The sequence below is a fragment of the Pleurodeles waltl genome, chromosome 6, assembly GCF_031143425.1.
Source record: "Pleurodeles waltl isolate 20211129_DDA chromosome 6, aPleWal1.hap1.20221129, whole genome shotgun sequence".
NCBI classification, from domain to species: domain Eukaryota; kingdom Metazoa; phylum Chordata; class Amphibia; order Caudata; family Salamandridae; genus Pleurodeles; species Pleurodeles waltl.
Genome location: NC_090445.1, coordinates 989,867,783 through 989,887,502, shown reverse-complemented (window position 1 = coordinate 989,887,502; position 19,720 = coordinate 989,867,783). Strand labels below are relative to the sequence as shown.

General features: G+C 42.1%; 1 protein-coding gene across 2 annotated transcripts in view; it reads right to left on the bottom strand.

Annotated features, from left to right (window-relative positions):
- The window catches only part of RPP30 (ribonuclease P/MRP subunit p30), a 111,047-nt gene that overhangs the window by 23,905 nt on the left and 67,422 nt on the right, over positions 1-19,720 (bottom strand). For both annotated transcript variants that reach the window (XM_069239867.1, XM_069239868.1), the window contains exons 7-9: positions 16,138-16,254; positions 15,034-15,063; positions 4,258-4,295 (exon numbers count right to left, since the gene is read on the bottom strand). In XM_069239867.1, the coding sequence (XP_069095968.1) occupies positions 4,258-4,295; positions 15,034-15,063; positions 16,138-16,254 (185 nt within the window). The remainder of the gene's footprint in view (positions 1-4,257; positions 4,296-15,033; positions 15,064-16,137; positions 16,255-19,720) is intronic.

Genomic DNA, 19,720 nt, shown 5'->3' with positions numbered 1-19,720 from the left:
ATTTTAACTCTGTGTTAGACATACACATGGATCGATCAATTCCCCCACTGATCACTGCACCAGCCAGGCGCACAACTGCCGACCTAGTAGAATGGGCTGCAAATAATGGCTTGAAAGAAACATGGAGGGCGGGACATCCCACGCATCGCGAATACTCTTATTACTCATCAGTACATAAAATACACACAAGAATAGACATGCTATTCGCAACACCTGCCATAATTCATAAAATAAATAAATCAGAATACCTAGCTCGCACTATCTCGGACCACAATCCACTGCATGTCACAATAACCTGGGGACGCACACATACCCGTATTCCAACTTGGCGCTTACAATCAGAAGCCCTCACAGACCCCTCCTTCAAAGCAGAGTTATCCAAATGCTTATCAAATTATTTTACGGTAAACAAAGACACCGCCTCAACACGCGCTACTGAATGGGATGCCCATAAAGCTGTGACCCGTGGCCACTGTGGCCACTGTTTAGCGGCCACAGTAGGAGTCAGAAAAGTGCTTACTAAAGAACTACAGGAATTAGAAATTAAAATGCGCAAGGCGGAGATCGAGCTCTCAATAAATCCATCCACACTGCAAACACTGAGTGATCTCAGAGCAAACTATAAAGAAACAGACACCAGACTATGCAAACACGATTACAGACACCTACAGACGAGACAACACGCAGAGGGCGACAGATCAGGAAAATTATTAGCTTGGTTGGTTCGTCAACCAATACAGACAGCACCCATAGGAGCGATTAAACTTCATACAGGCCGTGTCGTCAACACCCAAGTCCAAATTAACACAGCCTTCCATACGTACTACTGCACTCTTTATCAAACCTCTAATCCCCCTCCTAAACAACAGCTTGCTACACTATTAACATTGATTCCCCAAAACCCACACATAATAAGCAACTCAGAAATGCTAGACGGCCCCATCACAATAGAAGAGCTACAAACTGCTGTTTCACAAATGGCAAGCAACAAGGCCCCAGGCCTTGACGGATTGCCAGTAGAATACTATAAATCATACCCTAACCAATTATTACAACCCCTTCTTGAAGTGTTTAATGAAGCACACAACAGAAAGCAACTTCCAGATTCCATGCGAGAAGCATTAATAGCCGTGCTCCCAAAACCAGGCCGTGATCCCTTAGACGTCAGGTCATACAGACCCCTATCGCTTATTAACTCGGATTGTAAACTCCTAGGAAAAATCCTGGCAAATAGACTTCTCCCTTACCTGTCGGAGCTAATACACTCAGATCAATCAGGGTTGATACCAGGTAGAAGCACCTTCTTAAATATTAGAAGACTGATTCGCTTAATGCATGGCACTAACGGGACGGAAGCAGTAGCTATGTCCCTAGACATAGAAAAAGCTTTTGACACACTCAGCTGGGAGTATCTCTACAGTACATTAGAAGCATTCAGATTCCAGGGAGGCTTCATAAACTGGATTAGGACGTTATATCACAAGCCCATAGCAAGAGTCAAAACAGGTCAAATTATATCCGAAGAAATCCCAATAGACAGAGGCACCCGGCAAGGCTGCCCACTGTCCCCCCTATTATTTGCCATTGCAATGGAACCACTGGCAATTAGACTTCGTAAAGACGCTCACAAATGGGGCATACTAGAGGTGGACCAACATCATACTGTGTCACTATACGCCGACGATGCCCTAATCTACCTACACCAACACACAACATCTATCACAGAAATAATGCTAATACTAGATAGCTTTGCACAGGTTTCGGGACTACATATAAATTGGTCCAAATCATGTATCTTTCCCCTAACACCCATACCAAATGAACAGCACAGCAGTTTACCCCAATATCAACTACCCTGGGCAGCCTCCACCTTTAAGTATTTAGGCATACAGATCTATCACTCTATGAAAGACCTAAAGGAGGGTAATCTAGACCGTCTACTTAGATCCACCCGGAGCTCCCTGACATTCTGGATATCGCTCCCACTATCCCCCATGGGCCGTACCGCAATAGCTAAAATACTAATCCTACCTCGTTTTCTGTACTATTTCACAGCCCTCCCGCTGACATTACCACGTACATTCTTCCATAAACTGCATTCCCTGCTAACTGAATTGCTATGGGGCAGAGATAGACGAAGGGTATCACTGGCTATTGCACAACACTCACAAGCGGAAGGTGGTTTGGGTATGCCAAACCTGGAACTGTCTTATGCAGCGGCCCAACTACAGTGGATGGCTTCATGGTTTAACAACCCAACGTCCCCAGAAAGCGTAGCAATGAAGGGATACACAACATCGCAAATGATATTAACAACATTGTTAGCGGTGCTCCCTCTCCACCCAATAGATCCCCAATATTGGAAGCTACTAAATTTTGCTGGAAAAGATATGTTCAGGGCAAGTCCAACCTTCCCTCATATATATATATATATTCACCTACAATACCCCTATCACAGATCCCGAAAATACAGAATTTGGCACTATATCGTGATATACGGGAAACGGCAGCCCTAAATGTGGGCGATCTATACTCAGGCGGAGCTGGGAGTAATGTACACCGGAGCTTTTTTAATGTATGGGGCCATCACCAAACTGATACGTGACCTATGGGGCAATAGTAATAACGAACCTGATGAATCTGGGTTGCTCACAACGCTCCTGACAATAGGCAACACTAAGGGTACTATTTCAAGGATATACAAAGACCGAACAGCAAATGCCCGTGTAGACCTAACACCAGCTAAATCTCGATGGGACACCGCACTAGCTGATCCAATCTCCCAAAAAACATGGGAAATCATTCTAGCCACGGTCAAAACGGTATCACAATACACCAGACTGAGATACACTCAATTGAATTATATTCATCAGACGTATTTATCCCCAGCACGCATCAACAGAATTTACCCCAATGCCAAATCGGAATGTCCTAGATGTGCAGCATCCACTGCCAATTTCTACCACATGGTCTGGGAATGCTCCTCAATAAATGCAAGCTGGCAGAAAATCACAGAAACTACCTCAGAAATTGCTGATCATGTACTCACCCCCTCCCCAGAATCATGTCTCCTAGGAATCCGCCACCGCACCAAAGGTGATAAACACCAACACAAATTCATAGATCTAGCGTTTTTAGCGTACAAACGCCTGATCGCTATACATTGGAAGGCACCCCAAACTCCTCCTTACATAACCTGGCTGCACGATCTATATAACCGTACACAAGCAGAAGCCCATACACTGAAACAAGCACAACAGACGGCCAGCCACAGGAAGGAACCGAAATATGGGACAGCTTTGTGGTTAAAATAGAAACTAGAGATGACTTATTCCCCCCATGACTCCCTACATTTTCTTCACTAATAAGCACCCACAATAGAACATTCAATGGTCACATAACCTAAAGAACTAGCTAGATTCATCAAGACAACATGGCCATAAACTCCCCCAAACGAATATGCATATGCCATGCCCACGCAAGAACATGCACCTTTATTTAAAACCTGTACCCACATCAACTGTGCACCTTCACCCCCCCAGGCAACCCAACGACAATCCTAATGTTCAAACGCCATTATGCACACATGCAAAAAGATATAACCAGAGTGAACACAGTTATATAATGTATAGTTCCTTTTTTTCTTCTCTTTTTTTTAACTTGATGCACATTATTAAAAGCTTCTTATTGTTTGAGCTAAGAAGCTGCATACTCTTTTGAAACAGCTGTATTGCATTGACAGTTTCTATATCTTGCTTAATAAACAGATTTAAAAAAAAAAAAAAAAGTGACAGTGGTGGTAGCTGGTTTGTGGGCTGTTACTGCATTGTGATGGCTTATTCTTTCAAACGGAAAGTATTCTGCGTTTTCCTAAATTATAGAAGGGTTAAGGTCGCCCTAATGAATACAGAAAAAATCGTTCCAAATCCTAGGTGCACAGGTGGAGAAGGCATGTGGCCTTGTTTCTTCTTTTTTGTACTTTGCTGAATCCAATCTGATAGTGTCCTGGCTGCAGATGTGCTGAGAACCACTGGAGATGTTGTGCTTGTCAGCAAGGTAGTCTGGTGTATAGATGGAGTTGATTGTTTTCCCTCAAGCTAATTTAGGAAAACTATTTTAATTTACTTTACTTCCAAGCTATAAGGCAAGAAAATGTGAAACTTTTGAACAGGAGGGAGAAAGTATCTTTTGGACTGATTTATCTTGCATGTCTGGTGAACTTTATTTTGGGCGTTTTCGTTGTAAGAAAAAGGATACAATGTAGCGACATCATATGGTCCCCTCAGGTCCAAAGGCTAAATAATGAAAAGACAATATCAAGTACTGACAAACATATGGAATACAAAGGACATTAAAGTGTAATGGTTATGGTTTTATATTATACAGAGCAGTAGTATGTAATATTACTAGCATTCTTCATGGTTACAAGACATAGGCACAGATTCATACCAATTCTATTTCTGAATATTTATAATTTGGCATTCATTGTTAAACAAAGCATTAAAAAAATAAAAACGCGCCCCACAGTAACCATAAGTTTTGTAAATAGCTATGCTTTCAGTTATTTATAGCATTATGTTGAAAGCAAACATATGCTTAGCCTTTTCTAATCTTTGTGGGGACATGCCGTGTGGATGGTGAGGATAGTGAACCTGCACCCAAAGATTCGTCAGTCTGCGGTGGATCATCCTTATATTTTAGGCTTTTGAATTCAGACATTTACTTCTAGAAACAGGTTTAAATGTATATGTACTTCACTGCTGAAGTTAGTGTGTCTGTATTCACAGGGTATGACTGGGATGCAAGTGTGTGAATAGGGGGGTAGGGGGAAATAGGGGGCTAATGAGTTATCTCAGGAGAATGATAAGGATCAAGAAGTAGGGCAGAGAGATGTACCATCCTGTACTACCTCCCAATTTCCAGCTCTTAATTTGCTCGTTGTTATTGTCAAGAGATGAAATTGTGCAGGTGTGGAAAGGGCTTCTAAGCCCATCCCAGAACATTTCCTTCCTCAGAAGCACAGGTGAGGGTCAGGAAGCGATGCTTGGAAAGGTTTAAATGACTATGACGGCAAAATAATACATCCCATTGGCATGTCCAGTTTATAGATAAGGACACTAATCACAAATGTTCTGAACAGTGCTATTCAAAGTGCTATCCCCTCTTCATGGTTAATGGCAATAATCGTCCCGATCTTCAAAAAGGGTAATAGGCTTGACCCCCTTTGCTATAGACCCATCTCTCTTATTGACTCCACGGCAAAGATCTTGGGGAGTGTCATTTTGACCCGGCTTGAGGATTGGGTTGTAAGGACAAACATTCTATTGCCAATTCAATATGGGTTTAGGCCTGGATTAGGCACAGTGGATCATGCCCTAAATTTACATCTTATCCTTAGTAATGAAAATGTCACTTACCCAGTGTACATCTGTTCGTGGCATCAGTCGCAGTAGATTCGCATGTTCTGCAATAGCTCGCCATCTGGTGTTGGGCCGGAGTGTTTTTCTTCGAAGAAGTCTTTCGAGTCACGGGACCGAGTGACTCCTCCTTTTGTCTCCATTGCGCATGGGCGTCGACTCCATCTTCGATTGTTTTTCCCCGCAGAGGGTGAGGTAGGAGTTGAATTGTAGTAATAGTGCCCATGCAATGGAGTGACTAAGTATGCACCTATTTAAGGTTGAGATGACACATATATAAATAATTGAAGGTAACTTCCAAACTGCTACAGGCTCCCGGGGAGGCGGGTGGGCACATGCGAATCTACTGCGACTGATGCCACGAACAGATGTACACTGGGTAAGTGACATTTTCAGTTCGATGGCATCTGTCGCTGTAGATACGCATGTTCTGCATAGACTAGTAAGCAGTTATTTCCCCAAAAGCGGTGGATCAGCCTGTAGGAGTGGAAGTAGTCTGAAATAATGTTCTTAATACAGCTTGACCTACTGTGGCTTGTTGTGCGGATAACACGTCTACACAGTAGTGCTTGGTGAATGTGTGAGGCGTAGACCATGTGGCTGCCTTACATATTTCTTGCATTGGGATGTTTCCTAGAAAGGCCATGGTAGCACCTTTCTTTCTGGTTGAGTGTGCCCTTGGTGTAATGGGCAGCTGTCGTTTAGCTTTAAGGTAGCAGATTTGGATGCATTTAACTATCCATCTGGCTATACCTTGTTTTGAAATTGGGTTTCCTGCATGAGGTTTTTGAAATGCAATAAAGAGTTGTTTAGTCTTTCTGATGTTCTTTGTTCTGTCAATGTAATACATCAATGCTCTTTTGACATCTAATGTATGTAGTGCCCTTTCAGCTACGGTATCTGGCTGTGGAAAAAACACTGGAAGTTCCACTGTTTGATTTAGATGGAACGGTGAAATAACCTTTGGCAAAAATTTAGGATTGGTCCTTAGGACGACTTTATTTTTGTGTAGTTGTATAAAAGGTTCCTGTATAGTAAACGCCTGAATCTCGCTTACTCTTCTCAGGGAAGTAATGGCGATGAGAAATGCCACCTTCCAGGTTAGGAACTGTATGTCGCAGGAGTGCATGGGTTCAAAAGGTGGACCCATAAGTCTAGTTAGGACAACATTTAGGTTCCATGAAGGAACAGGTAGTGTTCTTGGTGGTATAATTCTCCTAAGGCCCTCCATGAATGCTTTAATGACTGGTATTTTATATAGGGAAGTTGAATAGGTAGTCTGCAGGTATGCAGATATTGCTGCAAGGTGAATCTTAATGGAAGAGAAAGCTAGGTTAGATTTTTGTAAGTGAAGCAAGTAACCCACTACATGTTCTGGAGTTGTGTGTAATGGTTGTATTTGATTAATATGGCAGTAGCAAACAAACCTCTTCCATTTACTTGCATAGCAGTGCCTGGTGGATGGCCTTCTTGCTTGTTTTATGACTTCCATACATTCTTGGGTAAGTTGTAAGTGCCCGAATTCTAGGATTTCAGGAGCCAGATTGCTAGATTCAGCGATGCTGGATCTGGGTGTCTGATCTTTTGGTTGTGCTGTGTCAACAGATCTGGCCTGTTGGGCAATTTGATGCAGGGTACCACTGATAGGTCTAGCAGCGTTGTGTACCAGGGTTGCCTTGCCCAAGTTGGTGCTATCAATATGAGTTTGAGTTTGCTTTGACTGAGTTTGTTTACCAGGTAAGGAAGGAGAGGGAGAGGAGGAAAAGCGTAAGCAAATATCCCTGACCAGTTCATCCATAGGGCATTGCCTTGGGATTGTTTGTGTGGGTATCTGGATGCGAAGTTTTGGCATTTTGCGTTCTCCCTTGTCGCAAACAAGTCTATCCGAGGTGTTCCCCAGAGTTTGAAGTAAGTGTTCAGAATTTGGGGGTGAATTTCCCATTCGTGGACCTGTTGGTGATCTCGAGAGAGATTGTCTGCGAGTTGATTTTGTATCCCTGGTATAAACTGTGCAATTAGGCGAATTTGGTTGTGAATTGCCCAATGCCAAATTTTTTGTGCTAGCAGGCTTAACTACGTGGAGTGCGTCCCCCCCTGCTTGTTTAGATAATACATAGTTGTCATGTTGTCTGTTTTGACGAGAATGTATTTGTGAACTATTATTGGTTGGAAAGCTTTTAGTGCTTGAAAAACTGCTAGAAGTTCTAGGTGATTGATATGCAGTTTTGTTTGATGTACGTTCCATTGTCCTTGTATGCTGTGTTGATCGAGGTGTGCTCCCCACCCTGTCATGGAAGCATCTGTTGTTATTACATATTGTGGCACTGGGTCTTGGAAAGGCCGCCCCTTGTTTAAATTTATGTTGTTCCACCACAGAAGCGAGAGGTAAGTTTGGCGGTCTATTAACACCAGATCTAGAAGGTGACCCTGTGCTTGAGACCACTGTGATGCTAGGCATTGTTGTAAGGGCCTCATGTGCAGTCTTGCGTTTGGGACAATGGCTATGCATGATGACATCATGCCTAGGAGTTGTAATACCATCTTTGCCTGTATCTTTTGTGTTGGATACATGCGTTGTATGATGGTGTTGAAATTTTGAATTCTTTGTGGACTTGGAGTGGCTACTCCTTTTGATGTGTCTATTATGGCTCCCAGGTATTGTTGTACCTTGCGTGGCAGAATTTTGGATTTTGTGAAATTGACGGTGAACCCTAGTTTGAAGAGGGTTTGTATGATATGATTTGTGTGATTTGAGCACTCTATTAACGAATGGGCCTTGATTAGCCAGTCGTCTAGATATGGGAACACATGTATTTGCTGCCTTCTTATGTGTGCTGCGACTACCGCTAGACATTTGGTAAAGACTCTTGGTGCGGTTGTTAATCCGAAAGGCAGTACCTTGAATTGGTAATGTATTCCTTTGAATACAAACCTTAGGTATTTCCTGTGCGATGGGTGTATTGGTATATGGAAATAAGCATCCTTGAGGTCTAAAGTTGCCATGTAGTCGTGCAGTTTTAGCAATGGCAATACTTCTTGTAGTGTGACCATGTGGAAGTGGTCTGATTTGATGAAAGTGTTCACTACTCTGAGGTCTAGGATTGGTCTCAGTGTTTTGTCCTTCTTTGGTATCAGAAAGTACAGTGAGTAAACTCCTGTGTTTATTTGTGTGTTTGGCACTAATTCGATTGCATTCTTTTGCAATAGTGCCTGCACTTCTATCTCCAGGAGATTGGAATGGTGTGTTGTTAAATTTTGTGCTTTTGGTGGTATGTTTGGAGGGAATTGTAGAAATTCTATGCAATAACCATGTTGGATAATTGCTAGAACCCAAGTGTCTGTAGTGATTTCCTCCCATGCATTGTAATAATGACCTATTCTTCCCCCCACTGGTGTTGTGTGGAGGGGGTGAGTGACCTGTGAGTCACTGTTTAGTAGTAGGGGCTTTGGGGCTTTGAAATCTTCCTCTATTTCTAGGGAATTGCCCTCCTCTATATTGTCCCCGAAAACCTCCTCTATACTGTCCCTGGTAACTGGACGGTGTGGCTTGTGAGGTGCTGGCTTGTGTGCTTTGACCTCGAAACCCCCCTCGAAAGGGCGTTTTACGGAATGTGCTGTAATTCCCTCTGCTCTGCGGGGAGTAGAGTGCGCCCATGGCTTTGGCAGTGTCCGTATCTTTTTTGAGTTTCTCAATCGCTGTGTCCACTTCTGGACCGAACAGTTCTTTTTCATTAAAAGGCATATTGAGAACTGCTTGTTGAATCTCTGGTTTAAATCCAGACGTTCGGAGCCATGCATGCCTTCTGATAGTTACGGATGTATTAATTGTCCGTGCAGCTGTATCTGCAGCGTCCATGGAGGAGCGGATCTGGTTGTTGGAAATGGTCTGTCCCTCCTCAACCACTTGTTTTGCCCTATTTTGTAAGTCCTTGGGCAGATGATCAATGAGATGTTGCATCTCGTCCCAGTGGGCTCTGTCATAGCGCGCAAGTAGTGCCTGTGAGTTCGCGATGCGCCACTGGTTTGCAGCTTGTGCTGCGACTCTTTTACCAGCTGCATCGAACTTGCGGCTTTCTTTATCTGGGGGTGGTGCATCTCCAGATGTGTGAGAGTTGGCCCTTTTCCTAGCTGCTCCTACAACGACAGAGTCTGGTGGCAGCTGTGTAGTGATGAAAGCCGGGTCTGTAGGAGGCGCCTTATACTTTTTTTCCACCCTTGGTGTGATTGCCCTACTTTTGACCGGCTCCTTAAAGATGTCTTTTGCGTGCCGGAGCATACCAGGGAGCATAGGCAGGCTTTGGTAGGAGCTGTGGGTGGAGGAGAGTGTGTTAAATAAGAAATCATCCTCGACTTGTTCTGAGTGGAGGCTTACGTTGTGAAATTGTGCTGCTCTAGCCACCACTTGAGAATACGCGGTGCTGTCTTCTGGTGGAGATGGCTTTGTAGGGTATGCCTCCGGACTGTTATCTGACACTGGGGCGTCGTATAGGTCCCATGCGTCCTGATCTTGGTCACCCTGGCTCATGGTGGTGTGAGCTGGGGAGTGTGATGGAGTTTGTGCTGGTGAGACGTTAATCACAGGCGGAGGAGAGGGTGGTGGGGTAACTCTTTTCACCACTTTTGGTTGTGGTGTTTGTTCCGTCTGGAACTCCAACCTTCTCTTTCTCCTAATGGGGGGAAGGGTGCTTATTTTTCCTGTCCCCTGCTGTATGAAGATACGCTTTTGCGTATGGTCCACATCAGTTGCTTGCAGCTCTTCCTCAAACCTATGCTTCTGCATTTGGGAGGTTAGCGAGTGCTCTTCTGTATAAGAGCCTGAAGCTGGGTCGCTTGCAGTTTGTTTCGGCATCGAAACCCTGTCTGCGTGTTTTTTCGGCTCCGAGGTGACTTTTCTTTTTCGGGGCCGAAACCTCTCGGCGTCGATCTGTTTCGGTGCCGCTGTCTCGGCGTCGAGCCGTGTCGGCACCGGCATCTCGGTGTCGAGGCTTGTCTCCAGCACTTTCTCGGTCCCGAGAAGGCTGCGTGCCGGTGTCTCGACCGGAGTCGGACGATCTCGGCACTGTGTGGGCCTTTTTCGGTGCCGACGGGCGGTCACCGAATTTATGGGTGGAGCCATGGCCTGGTGGCAGTGGCGTCCCCTGGGCCTTGTAAATGTTCTTCTGAGTGGATTTCGACGTCTTACTCACGGTTTGTGTATCGTCGAATCCTTCGGAGTCCGAGTCTTGGATCGAGAAGGTACCTTCTTCTTCCTGTTCCTCGAACTCCCGTTGGGCTGTCGGTGCGGACGCCATCTGAAGTCTTCTGGCTCGACGGTCTCGGAGTGTTTTTCGGGACCGGAACGCACGACAGGCCTCGCAGGTGTCTTCGCTGTGCTCAGGTGACAGGCACAGGTTGCAGACCAAGTGTTGGTCTGTGTAAGGGTACTTATTGTGGCATTTGGGGCAGAAACGGAACGGGGTCCGTTCCATCGGCATTCTTCAGCACGCGGTCGGGCCGACCAGGCCCCGACGGAGGATCGAAAAACTACCCCGAAGGGCACCGGAGCTCTTCGATCTTCGATGCGGTGTGGAATCTAAGTACGCCGATCCCGAACGCAACAATACCGACGAAAATCTTCCGAAATTAGCTAATTTTCCGTTCCGAAACTCGGAGCGACAGGAACACGTCCGAACCCGATGGCGGAAAAAAAACAATCGAAGATGGAGTCGACGCCCATGCGCAATGGAGACAAAAGGAGGAGTCACTCGGTCCCGTGACTCGAAAGACTTCTTCGAAGAAAAACAACTTGTAACACTCCGGCCCAACACCAGATGGCGAGCTATTGCAGAACATGCGTATCTACAGCGACAGATGCCATCGAACATATGTTATTGCAAAAAGGGAATCTATCCACTTAGCCTTCATAGATCTGTCCAGTGCATTTGATATGGTGAATAGAGCAAAACTGTGGGATATAATGGATACAATGGGGATTGAGCAAGATTTGTTGGATTTGATCAAACGCTTATACTCTGACCTTTCTATTATAATTCAGTTTGGACAACATGGCGAAAGGTCTTATCCCCTTGCTTCCAATCGGGGTGTTAGACAGGGCTGCACTCTGGCACCTTTTTTATTTCTACTGTATACCAATGGCTTGTATAGTTATTTAGTCCAAAGTGGTAAGGATTTCCCAAGGATGAGTTTTAGACAATTGCCAATTTTATTATATGCCGATGACGCCGTTTTAATTGCCCGTACGGCCAATGGTCTACAGACCCTTTTGGATCTTTTTTTACCACGTACACGTGAGCTTAATTTGAAAGTCAACTTTAAAAAGTAACACGTCATGACTTGCGGTCCTAAAAACACCTGCACCAAATGTTTTACAATGGGGAGGGGGAACACCTTAACAAAGGTAAAAGACTTTTGCTATCTAGGCCTGTATCTAAGCTCCACTCTGTCATGGAAATTCCATTTGAATTTTAAGTTCCAACAACTGGAAAGAAATGTTGAGGCAATCTTCCGCTTTGGCCGTAGATTAGGGCATAGACCGGTCCATCAGATCATCACGCTCTACAATTCTAAATGTGTCTCGGCGGCGAGTTACGGGGGTGGCCTTTGGGGATACACCAGTCCAAGTACTTTACAGCTGGCAGAGAATAAATTCCTTCATCGGTTACTTATGGTACCTAAGAACATAGCGAATATTTTATGCCACAAGGAGCTGGGAATCCGCTATATTACAGATTTGATAGATATTGCCCCCCTTCTGTTATGGATAAAAGTATGGTCAAATCCGGCGGCTACTTTAACACACGATTGCGTAAAAGATTGTATTTCATTAACAAATTGTAACAAAATTCCATGGCTAAATTTTGTTCAGAATGGTTTTCGAAACTTGGAGTTTATGTATTTTAAACCAGAGCTTCTGCCCGCCAGTGCGAAAGAAATTGTTAAACTTCGACATAAAGAGCATGTTAAGAACCTTAGATATCAAGTGGCAGAGAAATTGAGCTCTTTTAATTCATATGTACAAATTTCATCATCGGACTTGTTAGAACCTTATTTTGTGTGGTTCCCGATCCCTTCTTCATATTCTTTACTAGTACTTTTTAGATTTAATATGATCCATTTTAGAGTGGCGTTCCCGACAAAATGCGTGTGGGAAAAAACACTACCGCCATGCCCTTGTGATAACTCTTCAAAACAAAGTACTTGCCACTTTATTTTGTTTTGTACACTTTACTAAGCTCCTAGGAAAACCTTTCTATTACCTATTTTGCGCAATTTGCACACTTTTTCCTATAAAGAAGGATTGACTGGCATTCAAAGCCTCTCGTCCAAACAAATGTGCAGTTCTATTCTTAGTTTTATTAAATCCGCTATCACCACCAGAAACCGATATGAATTGGTAATGTGACTATTTATTAAGAGAAACTAGATATTGTCTTATTGTTATATAAGATGTTATAAGTATTTATTATTTTATACCGATTTAGTAAGCTTAGGTGGTAAGCTTAGATTCCATAGATTTGCGTTTGAATTATGAAATAAGTACTGTATTTTATGATGACTTTTATGTATGTATGTGTACTTTTATGGCAACATGCCGAATAAAGTTATTTTGACTGACTGACTGATAAGGACATAAGTATATTTTAGAAAAAAAAATGTTCTCACCCTGGTGACCAAATCATGTGTTGGTAAGTGAGAGCAGATGCTAAGAATACAGTTAAGAATGCAGAATCAAATTATGTCACCTGTGATCGGCATCATTATATCTTCATGTGTTAAAATGTGCAGAAGCCTGTATTTCACTGTGATTGCTAACCTGATCAGAAAGGCGGATCGCCTACTTCTCTTCCTGAACAGTAGACCGAATTTGGATTTGGTGGCAGGATCAGAAAGACTGAGCGGCATTCCCCTCCAGCACTTTCTCATCCTTCCTGTTTTTGCCTCCCAAACCTGGATTTTATTGCTGGGGTGGTTAGGTTACATGAGGTTCAGTGTAGCTGGTGTAATCCACCCTTTCATTCTTCACAGCAACAAAAAGAGGATCACATGCTGGAGCTAGGGATGGGATAGGTGGCAGGAGTGAAAGGCCAACTTCTTTGTGGCTGCATAAAAAGGGGATGATGAGCAGCCTGGCCAATTTGTCCCTCGCACTCTCTCCCTCTAAGTCCTACAGCCACTACAAACCCATCAGTTGGCATGGCTGGAAGGGGAGAGCTGGAAGCAATGATCACTCCAATTCTTTCATTTTAATCCCATATGAAGAGACACAGAGATAGAGAAGTGGGAGACCTAAGTGACAACAAAGGAAGTTGAGACACATCAGAAACAATGGTTTGAGAAAAGGAATCATCAGGCGTTTTGAAAAAATATTAAAGGATGCGCGTAGATAAATGTGGGGCACAAAGGTGAGAGAAAAAGAGTCCTACCTCAGAGGCACTGAGGGTAAAGAGAAAGTGAGAGGACAGACATCAAAGACAAAGAGATGGAGGTCAACAGGGCTAGAAATACACTCAGTGGCATACGTAGGGGATGGAGAAGGGTATTAGAAACTCCAGGAACCTTTCTCGAGTCTTCTTATACTAATGAGGTAAGTGACATGAGAAAGAAAGGGAAACAACAGGAACGCAGCAGAAAGAATGCGAAGAGACATATGAATGAGAATAAGACCACAGACGAACAAAGAACGACTACAAGGACACAAAAGGAGCCACATCTGAAGTTCAGAGAGAAAGAGTACTCCGATACAAATGGAAGGGAGACAGTCCTCAGCAGCACACAGGTATAAATAGCGCGAGAGCCAGTCAGTGAAAGAAACAGCAAGATCCGTGGTAATACTGTGCAAGTTGATAGTTTGCTGTCTTTACTATCGCAGACCCTAAGCACATAAAATGCAACATGTGATCTAAAAATAAGGGCATGAAAACGTGTCTAATGTTTATTTGATAAAAAGCAGAGCAGTGACCACTTGAGCCTTACATCTTTGATTAAGCAAACATGCCACACTAACTGTTAAACCTCACAGAGAAACAGAAAAATGTTAAACGCCAAGTATACCTCAAAGTCACATGTTTGATCATTAATGTAAAGTACGAGGCCTTTCTGTTATGAATATCAATGCAACATGTGAAACATCGTTCTTAGAGAAATAACTTAGGCTTCACACTGAGTTTAGAAAAAGATTAATAAGTTGACCCTGAAAGTGGAAAGGAAAATGACATCGATTCAATTAAAACACTGCAGTTGGTGTGATGTTAATGATCGACATTATGGACCACGATGAGCAGGTAATAACATACAGATTTCCTTCAAAATATTTTATTAACCTAATGTTAACAATTCATGTGAAATGCCAGCAATAGAAGGGTTCAAATAAACTCTCTAAAAATAAATATCTGCTAAAATTATACAAGCTAAGATGACATTTCAAAATGGTCTTTTTAGCATTATAAAAATGAAATATGAACATGGAAACGAGAGCATACGTTTGTGATGCTGATATTAAAAAACTAGTACGCTTAAAATTAAGACAAAACTGGCCTCTAGTTCAAAATAATTAACGGAAATGAAAACAGACTCATGAAAATAGTCTCACTAAAACAAGCAAATAAAACAAACTTACTTTTTCAGCAGAACTCGATATTATGACGTTCTACAGAATAAAAGATAAATTAGAAAAATCAAAAGAAAACAATCACATAGTTAATCGTGGACTTTCTAAAATGATTTTTAGAATACCAAAATGAGGAAACTAGCATTCCTGCATACTGCCCTGTGGGATAATAGTAGGAATGAAAAAGTAATGATGTGAAGCAGATGGCCATTTGCCACCCCCTTGAATACTTACCTAGGACTTGCCTTTCTCGGAAAAGAGTTCTACTGTAAGCTAGCACCTACAGGACTCTCATCTCTGAAGAAACAGGCTTATAGTATAAGATAGGTGATAGCAAAGCTTTTGAAATTCGTACCCACCATCCGGCTAATTATGATGCTTGGGTGCCGAAGGACGTGACGATATGAGTGTGGTGGTGGATGTGGCCTCTACCCGGGGTCTTAGCTATGCCGGCACAAGGTGAGGTATTCGACCGGTGTTGCTAGCTGGTCATTAACTCTTCTTTGAAACAACATCCCACAAAACGACTCCTGCAAGGGAGAAGGAATGCCTCCAAACACTTAAAACTGCGCTACAGCCCATACTATTACCAGCAGGCTGCGGGAAAGAAACACAAGCTTTCTAGTAGACACCATGGGAATCGTGCGCTTTCCACATGCACTGGAAATTTTGTAAATCAACAAAAAGTTGGAAATTTACACCAATTGTAGGCATGTTTGAACAGGTTTTAAATAGCAGGACAGGCTGCCCAGAGGCAGCTTCAGCTCAGTGACACATATGCTGCCTGCCCAGTTGTCCTCAGATAAACAGTGAGAAGGCTTTTGGATTTATACAGAAATAAAGGAGGATGCTACTTTAGGAGCAACCATTCAGGTGAATGTGCAGTCTTTCTTTACTTTTCATATTCACTGAAATGCCTATAAACCAGGAAGTCCAAGCAATTAAACCCTTTTATCAGTAGATGACATTCTTTACTTGTAGAAGGTCCGGAAAAGATAAAGCAGGTTAACAATGTGAATATTTTTATATGGAAAACAGTGACCCAATTTGGAGCCTGAAGAGGTACAACCCCACTTACCAGTCACACGATTTTACACCCGTTCATTAACTTACCTTTCCTTTGCAGACTTGCATCAAACCAAGTGCATTTGAAATTGTGTATCTTCTCATTGTCGAATCTTTTATAGCAGGTGTGTAAATAAGTTCAAAGAAAAGGCCTCTTTCAATTGCCTAAATGGAAACAAATTCAAACGACAAGTTAAGAAAGCAAATCAAATCAAATAAGTGCTGTAATACATCACAGTACTTGTGATAAGCATCCTTCCACCAGCTTCTGGATTTTATTTCGGTTTTTAATCCCAAGGTGATTAATATTAGAAAGCTAACTTTCTTTATATTCATTTGTTTTTTTTTCATTAATATGATTCTATTAATATATTAGCTTCTGAAACGTGTTTTTATACATATGAAGTTCAACAGCAGATACTGTATTTTGTTTATTTATTGTAGGTGACAATACCACAGCCCCATCCTTTTGTTTTCAGTCATTCGCTTCTTTTTTATCTTTATATTTATTTTGTATATATCTAAATTTGTTTAACAAATATTTATTCATGAGTGTTTTTAACCTACCCTAATCCTTACCTGTTTCCTTCTGCACGTTTTCAAAAATGGTGTGCTCCCATTTTTTTCTTTGGATACTACATTTCTGATGTTATCATCTGATCTGAATACTGCGTACTCACATGTGAAAGCATGAACATTTATATGTAAATAATTAATACCTGAAAGAAATTCTAAGGATGCACATGTGCGGCAAATGGACAGAATAGTTTCTTCCACAGAGCTACGTAACAGTCATTTCTGGTGTTTAGGATCGTAAACATAGAATCACAAATATAACCCTGCAGAATTAAGCAACGGCAACAAAATCAAGTGACTGTTATTAAGAAAGAATATATCTGTCCTGGCCACCAGTCTTTTTGCTTTGTCAGTGCTTGCTTTGTTGGGTTTTTCAAAACATCGTGCCAAGTGGCTGCTATGCCAATCTCCAGGAAAAAAATAGACATTTGCTGAAAGTACAACTATTAATTTGGCTTTGAAAAACACACTTTGCCATGGTACGTCCTACCACGTAACAGAACTACTTAATGTGTAGATGTGTTCCTGTGAAAGGAAAGAATGCCACCACTCACAGTGAAGGTTGCCAATGGCAGAAGCGGGTTAACCTACTCCATCAGGATGTACACAGTAGGGGGCAGAAGAAAAAAAGTGAATGTTACAATAATAGACCAGTGGAGCGAGAGGACAGACACAAGGCCCCTATACGTACATAATACATATAATTCCTGACCTAATAAAAGGAGTCAGTTTGGGAATGAGCTGCTCTGTATAGCAAAAAATTATTTTGTGAACACAAAAGAGGAGAACTTTTCCTCGTTGTAATTGTTACTAGTGGAACAATATTATCATGGTGACACCATACACACCGTTGTTGGCAAATTAAATTAAATTATGCACTATGTGTGATACTGTCACAATGATGACCTGTGCATGTTGTTAAATTAATACAAAAGATATTTGAGAATTTCTTATACGGCCATATCTAATCACTGTTATTGGCAGTTTCTGACATTTTTGGGGGAAGGCCAAAGAAACCGCACTGCACAGCAAACAGATGAATGCAAAATATGAGGAAAAGACCCGTGGGATTCCTTTAAAAACCTTCCTAGAAAATGAAACTTTAGATGCTTTCCCATTGTATGCAACCGTGATTTGAACGCAAAACAAATGAACAGTCAGTACAACAATGGCTTTTAAGACGCTCTCAAAGTAAACGAAAATCTATTTACACCAGATTACTGTTGCACCACTTTGGATGAACTGAGAGATAAATGCCAAATTATTTTATATTTATTCATGCAACATGGCTGGCATTAATTATATGCCAAGGCTGGTAACAAAAATGAAACCATACCATAAAGAGCCAACTTCAGAACTTCCCTTATTTCTGGAGTCCTCAATACCCACCTACCTCCTTTGCAATGCACAGTCTGTAAAAGAGTAAGTGAAGTGGTGCAAGGTTTTGCTCAGAAGCCCCCAGAGTTATTAAATATCCAGGTGTCACAAGCAAACGTTGTGTGCTGATGATTCCAACTCGTGCTTTAATCCACAATCCACTCACTGTCTCCCTTTATCTTGAGGGTTTTTCCACCATCCCTGGTTTCTTCCTTTGTCACTGTTTCTTCCCATCTTTCTCTTCCTCCTCCTTTCCCCGTTTTGTGCGAGGAAAAATAAGAGCTGGTCTTCAAAAAATGAGCACCGGTGGCCCCACCTGCAACCACTGCCTCAAGTTAAGAACTGCACCTCGGGCATTCTTCCAACAAAATCATAAATTTATTTCTGCAAGTCTTTTAAAAACAAACCTTCTCAATCGTCTAGTAGACAATAACAACCCGCACTCCACATTCCTGGCTGAAAAATTCACGGGTGCAGAAAAATCAGAGAAAACATAAAGCCATGACAATGCCAGAATAGAAATAAAAAAAAGTGAACACACCTCCTTAAGCTATGCACCAAGGCCATGCTGCATTTTGCTACAACAGATTAGGCTTTATCCTACCACTCATTTTAACAGGTGCTCAGCAGTACGGAAGGATATTTATACGGAGAACCTGGACTAAGAAATAAATAAAACCAGAACTGTGCACACATTTTGTAATTAATGCTATTATTAAGGAGACCAATTAGGAGAATATAATGATAAAGGGGTTACATGGAATATTGCAAACAGAATAAGCAGGCATTTATACCCGAGTGCTAAAGAAGTATTTAATTTCAATATAAAACCTGCTTGGGTTTGTTGAATATCAACTACAATGGAAATGTCCTTAGGGCTTCATTTGTTATCTACATACTGTAAGTGAGCACACACGTTTCAAAACCATTCTAACAGCTGCACACAAATAAGTATTGAAGTGTTTGTTCCCTAAATGCAGTCAGTATATAGTGTCATTAGGTGAGAGATAAAGAAGCAAATCTGGATTGATGTCATAATGAAGGGCAGGATTTTAGCTTGAAAAGCCGAAATAACAGTTCACACTTGGTATGCTTTTTATAAGGGTGGGCGGTGGGGTGTGCGTTTTTGCTGGAGGGAGAAGCAGTAGAGCAGCGCGTGACACTTAGTTTTTCCTTTATGATGCTCTCTCTTACCGATTTCTATTTTTGTTATGCGTTATTTTTAAATTAATCTGTTAAGGATAGAGAATAAAACAAGAATCGACCTTCTGAAAAGAATATGTGCAATTATAGCTGTGGCAAAAAATAGCATGGTTCTATGTTAAAGATGGCGGCGTTTCCTCTTAATGAAACCTAATTTGAAACCCATTAGAATTAATTTTCATCTACAATACTCGAGATTCTTGGTTTGAAAAAAATAGTAAATAGAATTCAGTGTGAACTAGAAATGAATTACTCAACAGGACAAGAATTTATTTGTGGAAGGCAAAGGGAGTGAACTACTTGGGGAAGCATTTGTTTTCAGTTGATCGCTCCCTTAGTTCTCCAGTTTAGAATGTTACTGGAAACTGACTTGTTGAAGTAGCAACTCATTAACAAGGCCCTCCAGGGTCCTCGAGCCTTAATCCTAAAAATGCAGAAAACTGCCCTCTACTCTCCTGATCCATCCTTCCAATTC